Genomic DNA, 20040 nt, shown 5'->3' on the forward strand with positions numbered 1-20040 from the left:
AATAAAGTACCTTCCCCCACAAAACTAAGGCCATGAAATCTGTATATAAAGCCATTAGAGAGTACCATAGGACACAATAAAATGAGTTACAGAGTACAGTATAAGTTAAATAGGCCACTCAGGACAGAATAATTCTTTAAATGATTAATATCACATCTGCACAAAGTGGTAAATATATCAGCATATGCCCTACAAAGGAATAATAAGCTTCTTTATACATATCTCTATGAAACTATATGTTGTATGCAAGGAAATAACAACCTTCTTGGATTACTGGTTATGAAATACATAAGTAAAATATCCCCCAAACTCCTGATATACTATATACTTTCATGAATACCTATATCTGTATCTCCATGAAACTGCGTGGTATTTTAAGAGTTTGAGGGCACATTATTTTTCTGTTTGTAATGAGGAGAGTAGATAGGTTCAATTTTTTCACTCATAGCTGGAATACAGACCTGGACACATTAAGAAACTCACTTGTAGTTTTTTCTATCAAGATGGTAACAGAACTAAGAATCCTCACAACTATTTATTTATTAGACCTTGACTGGTTTTTTTTTTTTTTTGAGATGGAGTTTTGCTCTTGTTTCCCAGGCTGGAGTGCAATGGTGCAATCTCAGCTCAATGCAACCTTTGCCTCCTGGGTTCAAGCAATTCTCCTGCCTCAGCCTCCTCAGTAGCTGGGATTACAAGTGCCTGCCACCATGCTCAGCTAATTTTTGTATTTATGGTAGAGATGGGGTTTCACCACATTGGCCAGGCTGGTCTCAAACTCCTGACCTCAGGTGATCCATCTGCCTCAGCCTCCAAAAGTGCTGGGATGACAGGTGTGAGCCACCATACCTGGCCAACCTTGCCTGATTTTTAAAAATTAATTCTCTCTTTCAAAATTTTGAATACTACAGTTAAGATTAAAATTCCTTGTTCAACACCCTCCTATGAGTGAGAACATGTGGTGTTTGGTTTTGTGTTCTTGTGTCAGTTTGCTGAGAATGATGGTTTCCAGGTTCATCCATGTCCCTACAAAGGACGCGAACTCCTCATTTTTAATGGCTGCATAATATTCCATGGTGTATATGTGCCAGGGGAGCACTATACACGGGGGTCTGTTGGGGGGGAGGGGGGACAGCGGGGGGGTGGGGAGTTGGGGAGGGATAGCATGGGGAGAAATGCCAGATATGGGTGAGGGGGAGGGAGGCAGCAAATCACACTGCCATGAATGCACCTATGCAACAACTTTGCATGTTTTTCACATGTACCCCAAAACCTAAAATGCAATAAAAAAAAAAAAAAAAGATTAAAATTCACCTCTGATCACTGCTGTCATTCCTGGTTCTCTGAATGTTTCTCTGCCAAGTTATGGTAAGAGTATAGCATGCTCCAAATCCAGAATTTTCTACATGCTTTACTTATATACATGTATATACCAATAAATCCAATATAATTTTGCTTGTATATGTTTGTATTAGAAATGCTCTTATACTATAATTTTTTCATTCAGCAAGATAGGTTAGAAATATATCCATGGTATTACATTCTATTTCATTCAGTTCTATTTCATTCTAACTGCTTTGTAATTATCATAGTATGAGTGTAACACATTTTGTCCATTCTCCTGTTTGTGGCTGTTCAGATTGTTTCCTGTTTTTCCTAATGCAAATAACGCAATGATGAACATTCCTGGATAGTCTCTCTTGTGCACAAATGCAAGGCTTTCCTAGAGCAAATACAAAGGAATGGAATTGTTAGGTTAAAATATTTAAAAATGTCTTTTTCACATTAATTTTACATGCAAATCAATTAAGTGCTTTTCTTGACCTCTTTTCCATAATAGATAAATTTTTTCTTTGCATTTTATTTTTTACTGTCATGCCAATAATAAACTGACAGTCAGAGATGTAAGTGAATTTACTTTTTCTTAGCAAGGCCTGTTTATTTGGAAGCATAGATGTTGTTATCAGCCTATCGTGGTTTGTAAGTTTGTCCTTTTGAAGTGAAACATGATGGAATAAACAGTAGCATCCAGTGATATGCAGTAGAGTTTTGTTTCTTCCCTTAAATTGTTTTCTGCTACCTCAAGAAAAAAAACAGGCAACAGAACGTGTCAGTCGAAATGCAATTTAGGAATTGCACTTGATCTCATTTTTCAGCCTGATGTTTCTGCTCTTTCATCATAAAGATCAGCTGCATTTTATTTTTTTTCAGTCCCTTAGAATAACATCCAGTTCTAGTCAGCATGTTTAATGTGCTTCTCAATGATGTTCTAGCACAATAAATTTTTGTATCTCGTGCATGTGTACATATGGTAAAAATTTCTTCAAGTTCTAGCCATGTGGGGGAGGAATATTGCGGTCGCTTTGTTAATGCAGTGTTTGTGTTGGAGCGGTTAGGGCCCCGCGCTTTAACTCTCAGCACTGGGCGTAATGAGACGGCTTTGATGGTGGTGTAAGAGTCTAGTGGGATGGTCACAGCTTCACACTTCAAAGCCGAGCATATGGGATGAATACTGGTTAGCTTTGTACTCTTTGGGGATGGTTAGGAGACAATTCTTAACAGCTCTGTTTAATGAAGACATTGGAAAAGAAATGTTCTATCTTTAAAATAATTTTGAATTGCAAAGAGAGAAATTTCCACCACCCCCCTTTCATAGACTAAACTAAGAATAATTTTTCCTAGTCTGCACTTAATTAGAGGCAGTGCTGCATCGCACTGCTATACTGTATTTTCAAATGCCACTCTTTTTATACATACTGTAGCAAGATTAATCGGCCAGTTTTAGTTTATGTGCATGAGTTTAGGCAAAAACTTTTAGGGCTATCTGTTTTATCATCTGAAATTTTTATGACTTCTGGTACAGAATTTTACCACCTTCTCATTAAAAAATATGTAAGTAAAAATCAACTAAATAAAAAAAACTTGGCTGTATTAAGAGCTATACTAAAACTAGAGGATGGTTGTAAGATTTTAAGTCTAGCACACAGTTTAATTTTTAGATTTTGTGCTTTTTTTTTTTTCCTACTTGATTTGAGTCTCAGGTGATAGGGGTTGGAAAATGCTCTTTTGACTGGTTTGTGCTCAGGGAAAGATTTGATATTCTTTTGAGTATCATTTGGATCCAGGTTTAAGAATAACAATGAACCATGCATTTATGTAGTAGGTTACAGAAAAGATAATTTAACTTTTCCTAGAGGAAAGGGAATGACAGGCTTGAGGTCTTTTTTCTAAGTTGGGCATTTTGGCTGGCATCAAAAATATAACAAAATGAATGAATTACATTTCTTGAGCTGCTGAAATGCAGTTCTGTTTAACAATTCAATTTCAAGTCCATTTATATCAGTAGTCCTAAATTGCTCCTGAAAGAAAGAAAAGCAGAAGGGAACAGAATGATATTAAATACCACTGTAGACAGGTACATTTAATTAAGCAGATTCTTAAGTTCTGTCTTCATGTACTACTTTTACTGTTGTATATTCTTAATAAAATACTACATTTCAGCCACAATTATGTCTGTTATAGGCTTAGAAAAGATATTTGTGTTACGAATATGAAGCTTAAACTTCTCATTGCACTGAGAAACATTTAATTGTGTCGATTCTCCTGCAAATGGAAATCTAACCAAACTCACAGAAGTCTCGAAAGTTATGCCTGAAAAGAAAGTGCTAGATATTCATCTATAGAAATGACTAAAAATTATTTTTTAGCAAATAAGGTCAGCCAAACGTGAAGGTTAAAATATATATATTTCAAAAAGCATTTCAGTATTTCTTTAAATCAGCCTTTTAAGACTATGACCAGAGAAAATGGAAAGGGCAGAAACACTGACAACAGTGGTGGGAAAAGCTTCTTAAAATGAAAAAAAATCTAAAACAATTGGTCTTTTAATAAAGAGTGATTTTTGGAAGCTGCAGTTTTGTTTTGCCTCTTTCAAAACTGCATTATACTCTTTCTGAACAGGTGATTCAGATATATGCCTTGTCTAACAAAGCTGATCAGCGTGGATATCCCACAGGTATATGTGGTTTTGACTGCTGTGGATATGACCACTATTCTAAGGACAGAACATAAAACGTTAACACAACTGTGGAAAATTGGTCCCATGGTTTCTCACTAGGAATACAGTATGTTCTCCCTTGTGTTGAACTCTGTTCTCATTTTGTTAGCAGAGTGACTCTTTACTCCCATTTGTAAGTTTAGAATGGACACTGATATTCCAGGTTTGCAGCACCAACGTCAGCAAAGTGCTTAGGAAGCAGAGTCAGTTCATTCAATTTAATAAACCTTTATTGAGTAACTAAAAGGCACTGCCTTTTGGGATTTTGAAACCCAGAATGGAAAACAAAGCAAAAGCTCAAGATTAACTATTTAATACAAGTCTATTAGATTTGATGCTATCAATAAAAGCAAACACAAGCTGTAGAATATTCTAACACAAGAAGGGGAGAAATGAATTCCGGGGGAGGGAGGGCACAAATATGAAGCTGGTGTTAATTCAGGAGTTTGGGTTTCTTGGGACTCATTCACAAAGCTACAAGTCCCCGCTTTGGAAATGTTTGGTTCCACTGTAGAGGGAAGTGGAACAAGCAGCTAAGAGAGCTACAGTGAGCAGTGGCTTTACAGCAAATCTGCACAAAACTATTGCTTTAAATGATAATATCACTTACTTGAAAACCGGTGAGACATTTTCCACAGACTTGAGCTTGAAGTATTCAGAATTATCATCTTCTTTAAGAGGGTCTATTGGATTTGCTTGATGTGGACATTTGAAGTTACAGAGGATGATTTTTATGCACATTAATTGAGAAAACCAAAATACAAAATTAAAACTAGCTCTTTTGAATATACAATTTATATCACAAATAAATTAGCTTGGTAGTAAGTAATTCTCTGACTAAATATCAGACTTTTCTTTGAAACACAGGCTAAGTTTGTTTTCCAACAAAACTACAAATACCTACTTACTATAGGCCCTTGGGCTGCAGTCATTAGAAACAAATGTTGTTTCCTTGAGTATGAAGAAGGTGTTGTACTATCTTTATTACTAAATATTATTTTGGCCTTGGTTGTGTCTTCATTGTAATGAGAATAATATTTCGTTTTCTTGCTTCATTAGAGAACAAAAATTAACCTTGATTTCTTCCATGATGAATTTATGTAGCTAACATAATGGTAGAGGAGTTGTTAAAATATAGGGGCATTTCTAGTAAATAGGAACATGCCAGTCTAGGAGAGTATTCAGAACTCAGAATTCAAAATAGTGGCTTAGTCTTGCAAAAGGGAAAGAAGCTAGTATTTATTGAGTTATACTCTGTACCAGGCACTGAGCTACATGGTTTTCTTAATTTATCCAATCTCTATCCATCCTATGGGGTAGTTTCTTTATTCTTTTTTTTTTTGCCTTTGCTTTCTGTTATTTTTTCCCTGCTTGCATCTCCTTTGTTTTCTTTTGTTTTTACTAAATACTTTTAAGGCAAATTCCAAAGATCATGTCACTTCACCCCTTCATAATTAACATACATCTTTAAGCAATTCGAATATTTTCTTACACAACTATAATGCCATTATCACACCCAACAAAATGATAATTTGATGATACCATCTAACACCCAGTATATAATCCAGGCAAATATCTCTTTAGAGGGGCCTGTTTGAATCTAGATTTAACATGGCTCACACATCATACTGATTGTTGTATCTCTGAGTCTCTATTGATCTCGACCAGTCTCCCTGTCCCCCACAATCCCCAGTTTTTTCCCTGCCATTTACTTGTTGCAGAATCTGGGTCAGTTATCCTATAGAATTTCCACATTCTGGACCTGTTTGCTTCCTTATGGTGTCATTTAATTTGTATCTTTATTGCTCACATTTCCTGTAAACTCTGTTAGCTCTAGAGGTCTGATTAGTTTGAAGTTTAATTTTTTGGCAGGAATTCTTCAAAGGTGGGCTGTGTGCTTCTCACTGCATCACACCAGGAGGCTCACTTCTGGTGATGCAAACACCAACTGCCTTTGTCTGACATTGTGAAGTTCCTAACTGACTTTTCGGAAGCATTTCATCCATTCAGAATCTTTGCCTAAATTAATCATATTTTTAGGTGTTGCAAAATTGTGATTTTCTAATTCTGTCATCACTTACACATTTATTAGTTGGATTTTTTTCTATTAAATTTTTTTTCTCATCAGTTTGGACTATCTGGCTACCCTCAAATACTGTTCATGCAGGAAGGGCAGGATAAATGCTTATTATTATTATCTTTTTTTGAGACAGAGTCTTGCTCTGTCACCCAGGCTGGACTGTAGTGGCACAATGTCGGCTCACTGCAACCTCCACCTCCCGCGTTCAAATGATTCTCCTGCCACAGCCTCCCAAGTAGCTGGGATTATAGGTGTGTGCCACCATGCCCAGGTAATTTTTGTATTTTTAGTAGAAAGGGGGTTTCACCATGTTGACCAGGCTGGTCTTGAACTCCTGACCTCAAGTGATCCACCTGCCTCAGCCTCCCAAAGTGCTGGTATTACAGGCATGAGCCACCGTGCCCAACCTATTCTTTTTTTTTTTTTTTTTTTGACTGAAAAGTTTCTAGATAAGAAATTGGTGATTTAGAGAAAGGTTTTTTTATTTTATTTTATTTTCCATTTTACAGATAGAGAGGTTGAGACTCAGAGATGTAAAGTAAATTGTTCAAGATCCCAAATATCTATTAAGGAGCAGAAATGCTATTCAGTCCCATGCTTTCTGGCCTTAAAGGCATACGTTGTTTCCACTAAATTAAAATGCACCCCTGCCCTTGAATCTCCAATTGCAGACAGCTGGGGGTTGCTACCACAAATATCTCTTAATGCTTTGCTCTTTAGGAACCAGATTAAAGACTCTCCTTTATAGGCATTCTGCCTATATAAACTTAGGCAATTCTCCAGAACTGTAGCTCCAAAGGGAGATGCTGGCCTGGGTAGGCAAAGAGCTAGGCAAGGCCAGGAAACATGTCATAGTGTTTAGTAGGACAGGCTTTTGGGCATCACAGTTTGTGCTTTTAGGCTACTGTAGCAGCCAAAGTGTGAGTTACACTAAGTTATGGCTGGAGCACATACATGTGACCAGAACAATTTGGAGAGCTGTCAGAATTTAGTTCTAACCTTTCCTAAGTATCCTCCCATTTCTCATGCTGCCTTCTCAACCATTGTAGATTTGAAGGGAGAATTTAACTCACTGCCTGTGTTAGTCCGTTTTGCATTGCTGTGAATGAACACTTGAGACCAGGTAATCTATAAAGAAAAGAGGTTTATTTGGCTCACGGTTCTGCAAGCTGTACAAGCATGACACCAGCATCTATGAGACTTCTGGTAAAGCTACAGGAAGCTTTTACATAGCAGTAAGGCAAAGGGGGAACAGATGTGTCACATGGTGAGAGAGGGAGCAAGAGAGATGCTGGCTTCTTAAACAACCAGCTCTTGTCAAGTAAGAACTCACTTATTACTATGGAAGGGCACCAAGCCACTCAAGAAGGATCTGCCACTGTGACCTAAACTCCTCCCATCAGGACCCACCTTCAACACTGGGGATCCCATTTCAACATGAGATTCGGAAGGAACAAACATCCCAACTGTATCACTACCTAAACATTATTTTGCAATTCCTAAACTTCAGTTGACTGTATCCCTGGCATCTAGCCCTGCCCCACCCCAGGAGCTGTGGCCATTTAGTACTGGCTTACTTTGATAACTCTGACTTGAAGGCATTTCATGTTTTACGAATTAAAGGTTGTGGCAACCCTGCATCAAGTGAGTCCATTGGTACCATGTTTCCAATAGCATGTGTTCACTTCATGTCTCTGTTACATTTTGGTAATTTTTGCAATATTGCAAACCTTATTATTGCTGTATCTTTTTTTTTTTTTTTTTGAGACAGGTTTTTGCTGTGTCACCCAGGCTAGAGTGCAGAGGCATGATGATGGCTCACTGCAGCCTTGACCTCCCAGGCTGAAGCGATCCTCTCATGTCAGCCTCCTAAGTAGCTGGCACCATGGGTGTGTGCCACCATGCCTGGCTAATTTTTCTATTTCTTGTAAAGACAGGGTTTCACCATGTTGCCCAGGCTGGTCTCTAATGCCTGAGCTCAGGCAGTCTGCCTGCCTCAGTCTCCCAAAGTGCTGGGATTACAGTCATGAGCCATTGTGCGCGGCCACTATTATATCTTTTATGGTGATCTGCAATCAGTCATCTTTGAGGTTTGGGGTGCCACGAACCACAACCATATGGGACAGAGAACTTAAAACTGATAAATGTTATGAATTCCAACTGCTCCATTGACTGGCTGTTCCCCCATTTCTCTTCCTTTTCTTGGATCTCCCTATTTACTGAGACACAATAGTATTGAAATTAGGCCAGTCAATAACCCAACAATGGCCTTTGAGTTTTCAAGTGAAAGGAAGAGTCTCAGATCTTTTATTTTAAATAAAAAGCTAGAAATGATTAAACTTAGTGGAGAAGCCATGTTGAAAGCTGAGATAGTCAGTAGTTAGGCCTCTTGTGCCAGTTAGCCAACTTGTGGTGCAAAGGATAAGTTCTTGAAGGAAAATAAAAGTGCTACTACAGTAAACACATGAATGATAAGAAAGCAACACAGCTTTACTGCTGATATGAATAAAGTTTTAGTGGTCTGGTTCGAAGATCAAACCAGCCACAACATGTTCTTAAGCCAAAGCCTAATCCAAAGAAAGGCTCTAACTCTTCCTCTATTCTGTGAAGGGTGAGAGAGCTGATGAAGCTACAGAAGAAAAGTTGGTTCATGAGGTTGAAGGAAAGAAGCTCTCTCCATGACATAAAAGTGAAAGGTAAAGCAGCAAGTGCTGATGTAGAAGCTGCAGCAAGTTATCCAGGAGCCTGGCGTCTGTAGCTAAGATAAAGGATGAAGGTGGGCTGGCTGCAGTGGTTCATGCCTGTCATCCCAGCACTTTGGAAGACCAAGATGGGAGGATTGCTTCAGCCCAGGAGTTCAAGACCAGCCTGGGCAACATAGTGAGACTCTGTCTCTACAAAAAAATTTTTTAAAAAGGATGAAGGTGGCTGCACTATACAGATTTTCAGTATTGATGAAACAGCATTCTGTTGGAAGAAGAGGCCATCTAGGACTTTCATAGCTAGAGAGAAGTCAATGCCTGACTTCAAAAAACAAGCTGATTCTCTTCTTAGGGGCTAATGCAACTGATGACCTTAAGTTGAAGCCAATCCTTATTTACCTTTCTGAAAATCCAGTGGTCTTTAGAAATTATGCTAAATCTACTCCGCCTGTGCTCTATAAATGCAACAACAAATCCTGGATGACAGCACATCTGTTTACAGCATGGTTTACTGAATATCTTAAGCCCACTGTTGATACCTACTGCTCAGAAAAAAACATTCCTTTCAAAATATTCCTGCCCATTGACAATGCACCTTGTCACCCAAGAGCTTTGATGGAGATGTACAAGGCGATTAATGTTGTTTTCATGCCTGCTAACACAGCATCCATTCTGCAGCCCATGGATCAAGGAGTGATTTTGACTTTCACATCTTATCACTTAGGAAATGCATTTTGTAAGGCTATTGAGGCCATAGATAATGATTCCTCTGATGGATCTGGAAAAAGTAAATTGAAAACCTTGTGGAAAGGATTTACCATTCTAGATGCCATTAAGAACATTCCTGATTCTTGGGAGGAAGTCAAAGTATCAACATTAACAGGAGTTTGGAAGAAGTTGATTCCAACCCTCCTGGGTGACTTTAAGGAGTTTAAGACTTCAGTGGAGGAAGTCACTGCAGATGTGGTAGAAACAGTAAGAAAACTAAAATTAGAAGTGAAACCTGAAGATGTGACTGAATTGCTGAAATCTCATGATAAAACTTGAATGGGACTTAGTATGGTGGCTCACACCTGTAATCCCAGCACTTTAGGAAGCTGCAGCTGGTGGATCACTTGAGAGACCAGGAGTTAAAGACCAATCTGGCCAACATAGTGAAACCCCATCTCTGCTAAAAATAAAAAAATTAGCCGGGAGCGGTGGCGCACACCTGTAATCCCAGCTACTCAAGAGGCTGAGGCACGAGAATCACTTGAACCCAGGAGGCAGAGGTTGCAGTGAGCCAAGATTATGCCAGTGCACTCCAGCCTGGGTGACAGAGCAAGACTCTGTCTCCAAAACAAACAAACCAAAAACACACAAACAAACAAAACAAACAAACAAACAAACAAAAAACCAACAACTAGAATGGATGAGGAGTTGCTTCTTATGGATGAAGCAACGAAAGAAGTTTCTTGATATAGAATCTGCTCTGGTGATGATGCTATGGACATTGTTGAAATGGCAATACAAGATTTGGAATATGACATAAACTGAATTCATAAAGCAGAATCAGGGTTTGAGAGTATTGTTTCCAATATTGAAAGAAGTTTTACTGTGGGTAAAATACTATCAAACGGCATCACAGGCTATGGGGAAATTTTCATGAAAGAAAGAGCCAATTGATGCAGTAAACTGCACTGTGGCGTCATTTTAATGAATTACCACAGCCACTGTAACCTTCAGCAGCCATCAGCCTGATCAGTCAGCAGCCATCAAGATCAAGACAAGAATGTCTGCTAGCAAAAAGATGACGACTTGCTGAAGCCTTAGCATTTTTTAGCAATAAAGTTTTTGGGTTTTTTTGAGACAGGGTCTAGCTCTGTTATCCAGGCTGGAGTACAGTGGCATGATCTCAGCTCATTGCAGCCTTGACCTTTCAGGCTCTAGGGATCCTCTCACCTCAGCCTCCTGAGTAGCTGGGACTATAAGCATATGCCACCACATCCAGCTACTTTCGTTTATTTTTTGTAGAGATGGTATCTCACTATGTTGCTTAGGCTGATCTCAAACTCCTAGTCTCAAGCAATCCTCCCTCCTCAGTCTCCCTAAGTGTTAGGATTACAGGTGTGAGCCACTGCACCTGGCCAATAAAGTATTTTTAAACTAAGGTATATATGTTGGTTTCTGCAGACATAATGCTATTACACATTTAATAGATTACAGTATAATATAAACATAACTTTTATATGCATTGGGAAACCAAAAACTTTGTATGACTTGCTTTATTGTGATATTTGCCTTATTGTGATATTAGCATCATTGTTGTGGTCTGGAATCAAATTCTCAATATCTCTGAGGTGTGTTTGTATCTTAAAGTAGTGTTCATGAAGCAGAAGTCACTTAGGGCTAAAATAAACTTAGGAGATTTTCTTGGCTTTATGTGTCTACAGTGCCAGTGACTTCTCATGCTGGAGTCCCTACCTGACTCAGAGAAAGAACGTTTTCCAGGCTGGGTGTGGTGGCTAACACTTGTAATCCCAGCACTTTGGGAGGCTGAGTCAGGCAGATCACTTGAAGTCATAAGTTTGAGACCACTCTGGCCAATATAGTGAAATTCTGTCTGCTTAAAAATGTAAAAATTAACCAGGCATGGTGGCAGGTTTCTGTAACCCCAGCTACTTAGGAGGCTGAGGCAGGAGAATCCTTTGAACCTGGGAGGGTGAGGTTGCAGTGAGCCAAGATCATGCCACTGCACTCCAGCCTGGGTGACAGCATGAAACTCCTTTTCAAAAAAAATTTAAAAACCCCCAAACCAAAACATTTCCCAAGACTTTTTACACTCCAGTGGTAGTGTCTTCCATATTTCACTTCTTCTATTAACATGGCAGCCTGCATTAGAATTAAGCAAACAATAAACCCTGAAATTGCAGTTGGGAAGGTCTCCTATGCTTATTGTGGCCAGAGGTATCATTGCAGCCCTGATTGATGATCTATGATATGGAACAAATAAAGAAGGGTCCCACTTCTGCCATCCCAGGCCAGCACCAAAATTCCCTAAGCACCTACATTTTGTATATCAGACAAAAATGTATGCCATCTCTATGCTTGCTTACAGGGGACTATAATTAGCTCCTTGAAAACAAGCAGAGGTCCTGTGAAGACGTAATCTAGAAAAGCCCAGCAATTCTATATTTTGCCTTGAGAAGATAAAATCAGATCCAGAGAATCCAGATATGAAGAATGGCAGAGGAAGATGAAAAAATGTTCTTTAATTTAGAGTAATCTCCAATTGTGTTTAAATATTAGGCTTTCTTATAGAGCATCTGGCCCGGAGCTGTCCAATAGAAATTTCTATGGCGATGGAGATGTTCTTTATCTGTGCCGTCCAGTATGGAGACCACTAGCCATGTGTGGTTGTTAAGTACTTGAAATGTGACTAGTGCAACTAAAAGACTTAATTTTTCTTTTTTTTAGTTTTTGTAGAGATAGGGGTCTCATTATACTGCTCAGGCTGTTCTTGAACTCCTGGCATCAAGCTATCCTCCTGCCCCAGCCTCCCAAAGTACTGGAATTATAGGCGTGAGTCACTGTACCTGGCCCATTTTATTTAATTTTAATCAATTAAAACTTTAGTTCTAAAGATAAATCCTAATTAAAGTTTTAATTGATTAGAATTAAATTTTAATAGCACACATAGCTAGAGGTTACTATATTAGACAATGTGGTTACTGTCTCTTGCCCTCTTAACTTTTTATACCTTCTAACAATATTTACAAGTTGGGGCTATTATAAAATTGTTCAAAAATTGAAGGTACCAATTTCATTAATCTTAGAGATAAATTTCCTCTGTGAAATTAGATTTGTAATGGGTTAGCAACTCAAGCCTCTGGCTGGGCATGGTGGCTCACGCCTGTAATCCCAACACTTTGGGAGGCTGAGGTGGGCAGATCATCTGAAGTCAGAAGTTCGAGATCAGCCTGGCCAACATGGTGAAACCTCATCTCTACTAAAAATACAAAAATTAGCTGGGCGTGGTGGTGGGTGCCTGTAATCCTAGCTGCTCTGGAGGCTGAGGCAGGAGAATTGCTCGAATCCAGGAGGTGGAGGCTGTGGTGAGCGAGATCGCACTATTGCACTCCAGCCTCAGCAACAAGAGTGAAAATCCATCTCAAAAAAAAAAGAAAGAAATTTAAGCCTCCTTGTATCAAGGCAAGCTTTTATGGTGAGACTAACTTTAATGGAACATTAATTATGTTTAAGCTTTGATTTTTAAAATTTGTATAAATCATGTGCTTTAGTGGTGATGGTTGTACAACGGTGCTCAAGTTCATGCCACTGGACTGTACATGTAGAAACGGCTAAAATGATGAGTTCTATGTTAAATGTGTTTTACAACACAGCCAAAAAATTATATGCTTTGGTTTAAATTTGGCTTGATTGTGATTGACTGGTTAAAATTCCCTCTGCCATAGGCCTTGCTGAGGATCTGGTGCTGCATGTTCTTTGGTGAAGCTGACCTGCCTGAGAAGCACAGTCTTGTCCAGAGAAGGAAGCAGCTGGGCTGGTTCCTGAGGAGGGATTCCAGTGCTCTTCAGCCTGACCTGGGAGCTGTCCCTGCCTGAAGATGTGGTTTAACAGGTTCTAAGCATGGTTTTTGCTTTGCTCTGTTTTGTTTTTTAAACTTGATGGTGAATCCTGAAGTCCCCTTTATGGTTCACATCTTCTTAATGCAGGAAGAGTTACAGGAGTGGCTACTTCTTGAAATAGGTGAGGCTCTCCTCTCTCTGCTGTTACTCTCACCCAGGCCCTTTTCAGCTAACCTGTGAGCCTAGAAGCTCCCATCAGGTATTTGATGAGGGCCCCCAAAAGTGATATTTAAGATGTATCATTAGTCCTGCAGTGTGATCACTGATGAATGGTGTGAGGTGTGTCCTGGGGTGTGATGGAGACACTTGGGGTGGGAGAACATAGGGAGAGATTACTTCTAGCTGGTAGGAAGGTCTTTCAATACTTAAACATCAGTGTAGCCAAGTTGGTGCTTACAGCTGGAAATCAGTTCTAGAGGAACCCTGGAAAAAAAGCTTTTCTAGATAATGGACTTCTAGAATACAGAGACCAAAGACTGGGAAAAGAAACCATTCCTTCCCTTGGCTCTCATCAACTTTTCCCTCTCTCTGCCTCTCCTGCCATCATTCCCTGTCCCACTTTGAAGGGGTTGTGTCAGGGAAAGGTGGAACTCCTCCCTGTTGCCTGTACTTCCACCATCCTATTGTCACTTATTTGAGTCTTAATTTTTTCATTCTCACTGTCTATTGGGGCCACAAATTTCACATTTTGATAGTCAGTTGATAACTTAATCAGTTACTAAAATACTAGATACCCAAGGAGTGAAAGGTAGGTGAGCATAAGAAACACATTTCTCATGGCACAGCTCTGCCAAAGCCCTACAGAATCATTTACACATAGGTCTTTGGTTACTAGCCCCTGGCACAGAGTTCTGATCTTAAACAAATAATATCTATAATCAAATAGAGCAATGCAATAAAAAATAAATAAAAGCACAGGTTTTGAGGCTATGCTGAAATCCTGGCCTTGCTATTTGCTGACTGTGTGACCTTGGTTCCTTGGTCTCATTATGCTGCAGTTCCCCTGTATATAAAATGGACATAATAATGTCTCCCTCTCATTATTGTGAAGTTGAAATGATGTCTCTAAAGTGCCCAGCCAGTACTTAAGGGCCATTTTTTTTCTTCCCAATGAAGAGGAGATTTAATAAAAGTGATGTTATAAATGCATTTCATTCAACATTTTGTTATAGAAAAAAGGAAGAGACTGATTGCTCTCTGCCAATTTGAACTTCACATATTTTCCCATGATTTGTCTCACAAATGGAGAAGTGTAAAGTTTTATGACTAAATTTTCAGAAATCTATTTCCTGGTTTCTAATTTGAGCCTCCTCAAAGACTGAAGGGATTATACCACAGATGTAGTCAATTTAGTGCCAGGTGGACTGGTATTGCAGTCAGGTGGATGGGAATTAGACACAGGTATACTGCTATGAGAGCATTAGGTTAAGCAAACACTGGAATAAATTAATTCTCATTTTTAAATAAAAATTAATTGACACATTTTATTCTGACAGCAGTGCTGTCAGAATAAATGTGTCGATATTTGGGGAAAACCTTAACCCGTTATAAACAGCATATGTGAGTTAAAGACCAAATGCTAATATTATCACTAATTATGTTTAGTTTCCTAAGAACAAACTCAATATGTAGTTGTTTAAACTAAAGGGAGCATTGCTTCCCAGTCTCATCTATCAGCTGCCTGTGGTTGGATAATCTATGCCTTTGCTGCATTATTATCTATTTTATATTGTTTGACTTGAATCGAAATGGCCAACACATTGGGATTTTTGATTTTTCCTTTTGTTTTTTTTGAGACAGGGTCTTATGCTGTTTGTCCAGGCGGGACTGCAGTGGTGCAATCTCAGCTTACTGCAGCCTCAACCTCCTGGGCTCAGGTGATTCCCTCACCTCATTCTCCCAAGTATATTTTGTAGAGACAGGGTTTCACCATGTTGCCCAGGCTGGTCTTGAATTCCTGGACTCAAGCAATCTACCTGCTTTGGCCTTCCAAAGTCCTGGGATTACAGGCATGAGCCACCATGCCTGGCCCCTGATTTTGTCTCTATTTTTACTCACATGGAAATCTGTAATTTACATAAAAAAATTCATAAAAATATGCAAATTCCAAGTCAAAACATTAAGATGCCAAAATTGGCACAATGAATGTTTAAAGATGATATTTTAAAGGTAATATTTAATACTGGGGAAGAGGTAGAGACATTTACACTGTTAATGGTAATGTAAATTGGTATAAACTTCTTAGAAGTAAGCTTGTGATATATACAAAAATGTATATAACTGCCTTACAGGAATTCTAGATCTAGAGATAAATCCTAAGGAAATAGTAAAAGGTACATGTACAAGTATGTTTATTAAAGCATTATTTATGATAGTAAATACTGAAAATAGTGGAAATGTTTGCTATTTGGGAATGTTTACATGAACAATGGCATACTCAAATATATTTTAGAAGAACTTTTAGATACATGGAAAATGTAATCTAATGTAGACAGAACTTGCAGTTAAATTAGTTAACAAAACAGATATTACCTACTATGTGCTAAGTAGTATCACCAGTAGGCAAAGTAAAATTTTATGTCTTCAGAGAACTTATATTGTAGTTGGGGAGGGGCAAAGAGACAGACCATAAATAAAAGCCTTAATAAATAAATGAATTATATCATACATTAGAAAATAACAAGTGCTATAGACAAAAGAAATACTGAACAGGGCAAGGGCATTAAGAGTTCTAAAATGGGGCAGTACTGTGATTTTAAGTGGAATAATCCAAATTAGCCCTCATTATAAAGGCAATATTAGAGCAAAGACTTGAAGGAGTGAGGCCACTAGCCACGTGGAGATGTGGAGGAGAGTTTTAGGCAAAGGGAATAGCCAGTGGAAGGGATACCAGGTAGTATAGGTAGCACGATCTCAATATTGTAAAACATATATGTACATATTTTGTTTGTATTATATATTTATGAGAAAAACATTTTTAAATTCGTAAAGCTTCCAACATATTTTCATAATCTCTCTAAATCCATCCTGTGATTATTTCCATCATCTTCCCTGAAGGGTAATTATTAAGATTTATTAGTGGTAAATTTTATAAAAGCTAAGTAAGTTTCAGTGCCTGTATTCAGATTATATTTGACGGCAGATTTATAATAAGAAGGGAAGAGAAGCACAGCTTTTCCCCTATATGCCTTTTTCACCAGTACCTACTGACCACTGGTAGAAACCTTCGTTTTTGGAAGAAACAAGATTACAGTTTGCCAGTTTGGGCAGGTCTGTTTGTCTGTCATTTAGTAGGCTCAAAGCAGGTGCTAATAGCAGAAAAGTAAAGTATTTCAAGGAGGATCGGTGAGTAAGTGATGTGAATAAACAGTTTCTAATATTCCTCACACCAGACAGTAGAGTTTAAGACTATTTACTTAAATATTAGCTTACCTTAATTGCACCTATTCTTCCTTAAAAAGTTGTCTAGAAAGAAGTAAATCGCTTTCATTTTTTGAAGTAATATCTACTCAAGTAGAATTTATAACACTTCTTGCTTTAGGCTAGAAATGTTATTCATCTAATATTTCAATGAATTTGGTTCCTAACAATAGCAATTTCCCCCTTGTTTAAATTTAATTGGTTTTATATATTTTTCTAACATTTTTTTGATTATGTCAGCATTTCCCAACATATTTTTCCCTTCCACCAAAACAGAAAAACCTCAATACATTGTGGCTATGTTTATTTTTTTCCTACAAAAATTAAATAGAAATGATTGGCGCTATCAACTGAACAGTATAGTCAACAATCCAGGAGAAATTAATTTGCACAGTACCAGAGAGGAAGCAGAATCTATAAGGAAACAGGTTTCTGTTTTGAAGTTCCCAAAGAATATTATAAACAGAAGAGAAAAAGAAGTGAGCTCAGAAATGATTAACACCCATAGTCTGTGCCAAACACACAAAATCTTTTAAGCCAAATTCCTTTTAAAAGTTTGTAGTTGGCCAGCTTGTGGGGAACATAAATAAGGGCAAAGCAGTAATAGTTGATACTTTTAGATCTATAAATAAATACTTTATACATATATATTTAAAACCCTAAACATTTATGGGGTAATTTAAACACTGCTGTCTGATATGTTGTATGAATGGTCTGCATGTATGCATCATTGTTTAAAAATGCAGGGAAAATTCTTTGAACTGTAGTTTCATGTGATGCCCTAGGAGTCAGAGATGGAGGTAATTGGTACATCTTGGAATCAGGGGCTTCTGTTTAGTTATTTAAATGGGTTACTGAGCACTTTCCTGCTTACTTCTTTCTACTATAAATAAGAAATGTATCATCAGGCACTTTTCTTGACTTTGAATAATCCAGTTTACTCCACATCAAAACTTTATCTGGTCTTTGAAAAATAATTTCTAGTTTTTAGAATGAGTCTTGTTTTAAGGAGCCTCTTTTTAAAAATTATCTTCTGATGCTGGCTAGGAAGCTTAGTTGGGATGATGAAAAATGAAAGTCTCAATGTGTCATTAAGCACGTAACCTACAATTGGATATGAAGGACTTAGACTTTGCCTGAACTCAGGAAGGGCACTGTTCTATTATTGACAAACCTGAGAGCAGGCTAGACACTTGAGTTTCCCTCTTACCTGTACTGGCTTCATTACAGAGGTTAATTTGTACCTATGTCTGTAATTTCTTATGAATTAGTTCAACTCTGAAAGATTCATAGGCAGTAGAATGAGGTTCACAATGCCTTGCAGAGCAAGGAAATGTCATAGCCATTTTGCAGAAAGACAACTGAGCAGAGGCAGTGTCTTATTGGGTTGGAACTTGAATTCGGACCCATGGGAGTACTTCCTAGCCTTGCGCCACATGGTTCTCACTTTTTTTTTCCTGTGGATTCAGCCACATGGACACGAGTCCTGCATTCTTCCCTCCATGGGAGCACTGGACTTAGCAATTATGTTTGAGTACTACGGTTTTAGTCATCAAATGTCCTGTTTCAGCTGTGGTTTCTCTTTAGTGCATGGTCTAAAAAATTTAAAATACCAATATATAATGATAACTAATTGCTTTTAGTATAAAAACTGTTTATGTTTTTGAACCTGAGTTCCGAGTCTGGTGGCCTTGCTCTGTTTGTTACTCTGAAGCAAAGTCCACATTTCGGCTAGGGTTTTACCTTATTTTAACCTTCTTCTTTTTATACTCAGCAACCTGCATGGTTCCTGGCACTCACCAGGTTTTCAGTAACAAAGTGTTTAATGAGGGAGTTGAATTGGTTGAAAAGAATCTATTTATTCAAACTGTAATGCAATCCACAAATTTGAAGTTTTCTCTTTAGATATAAAAATGCTAAATATCCTACAACACCACCCCAGCTCTGTCCTCATGCATGTTTTAATACTGGCCACCAAAGAGGAGTGTAATTTATGAATGGAACTTCTGAAGACATCCCTAAGTAACTTTGGACCTCCTAAAGTGAAACTCTTTTCTGTAGAGTTAAAATATATAGAATCTTTTCACCTTTAATTGATTGAAAATGATGGTTGCCTGGAACTATTTTTGAGAATAATTTTGATCTAAAGGGAAAAAATACATGTGTTTCTTCTAAGAGCTGCTTTTCCATTTTCCTAATGGGCTCTTCACTATTGTTTTGTCTGAATGCAGTTTTTTATTTGTGTTATTCCAGACATGGTCCTACCACAAGCATCTTTAAACCAGACATTAATAGCATAGTTCACAGTCATTACTGCCAGTGCTCAAACACAAATATTGCATTTGTGTTTGGGAAAGCTACACATCAGATGTTAATTAAGTGCATTTGGTTTTTTCTTTCTGCTTAAACAATCTGGCATAAAGAATTTACATCCATATCAGTTCACCATAAGGTCTCAACAATATCTAAATCACCAGCCGTACAGTGTATGATAAATACAGTGTTTCCCCACAAGAAAATAACAGAATTGTCAGGAAAACATCAGGCTTGTTATATTTCTCTGTGAAATAATAGCAATGGAATCTCAGTTTCTTTTTCTTTTTGATAAAAAGTATTTAACTAGGAGTAAACACCAATATTTAGAATGATAAATTTTTCATTAAAGAACACACGGAAAGTGAAATCATACCAAAGATTTTTTTCCTTGTTTTTAGCTTGCTTCAGGGCGTTGTGACAGTTGTGTTGGAATAAAATTGGAATTTCAGCCTTGCAGTGAGGGGATTCGTGCTGCCACCAGAGCAGCTGAGTGCCAATCTGCGGGAGGTGGGAGTGGAGCGAAACCGCAAACTGAGAAACAAACTTTCACATCAGGTTTCTAATTTTAGAGCAAAAAGTGGAATTACTTTAATTATATGACATTTAACTAGAAATACGATTTGCTGGGATTAATTATCTCTCTCATTTAAGATACCTTCTTAGTAGGTTTAAATTAACATAAAAAATCAAATTCAGCATTTAAATAAGGTCAATGGGACTGCTGGATTTAAACACAGAATTTGATTCAGTATAATTGGATCACTGTATTGGTTTTGACTTGGAAGGATTAAATGGAGGAAATTGGAAAAGTGTGAATTTGGGTAAAAAGAGAAATTT

At 37.9% G+C, this 20040-nt stretch overlaps 1 protein-coding gene across 1 annotated transcript in view; it reads left to right on the top strand.

Annotated features, from left to right (window-relative positions):
- Window positions 1–19621, top strand: part of FTCDNL1 (formiminotransferase cyclodeaminase N-terminal like) — a 35210-nt gene extending 15589 nt beyond the window's left edge. Inside the window, 3 exon segments of the mRNA XM_064372831.1 lie at window positions 13294–13321; window positions 13323–13459; window positions 19602–19621. Coding sequence (XP_064228901.1) covers window positions 13294–13321; window positions 13323–13459; window positions 19602–19621 — 185 coding nt within the window.
- The last annotated feature ends 419 nt before the right edge of the window (window positions 19622–20040 follow it).

Source organism: Aotus nancymaae, unplaced genomic scaffold (genome assembly GCF_030222135.1).
Source record: "Aotus nancymaae isolate 86718 unplaced genomic scaffold, 86718_ANA_hifiasm-v0.15.2.pri h1tg000008l, whole genome shotgun sequence".
Classification (NCBI taxonomy): domain Eukaryota; kingdom Metazoa; phylum Chordata; class Mammalia; order Primates; family Aotidae; genus Aotus; species Aotus nancymaae.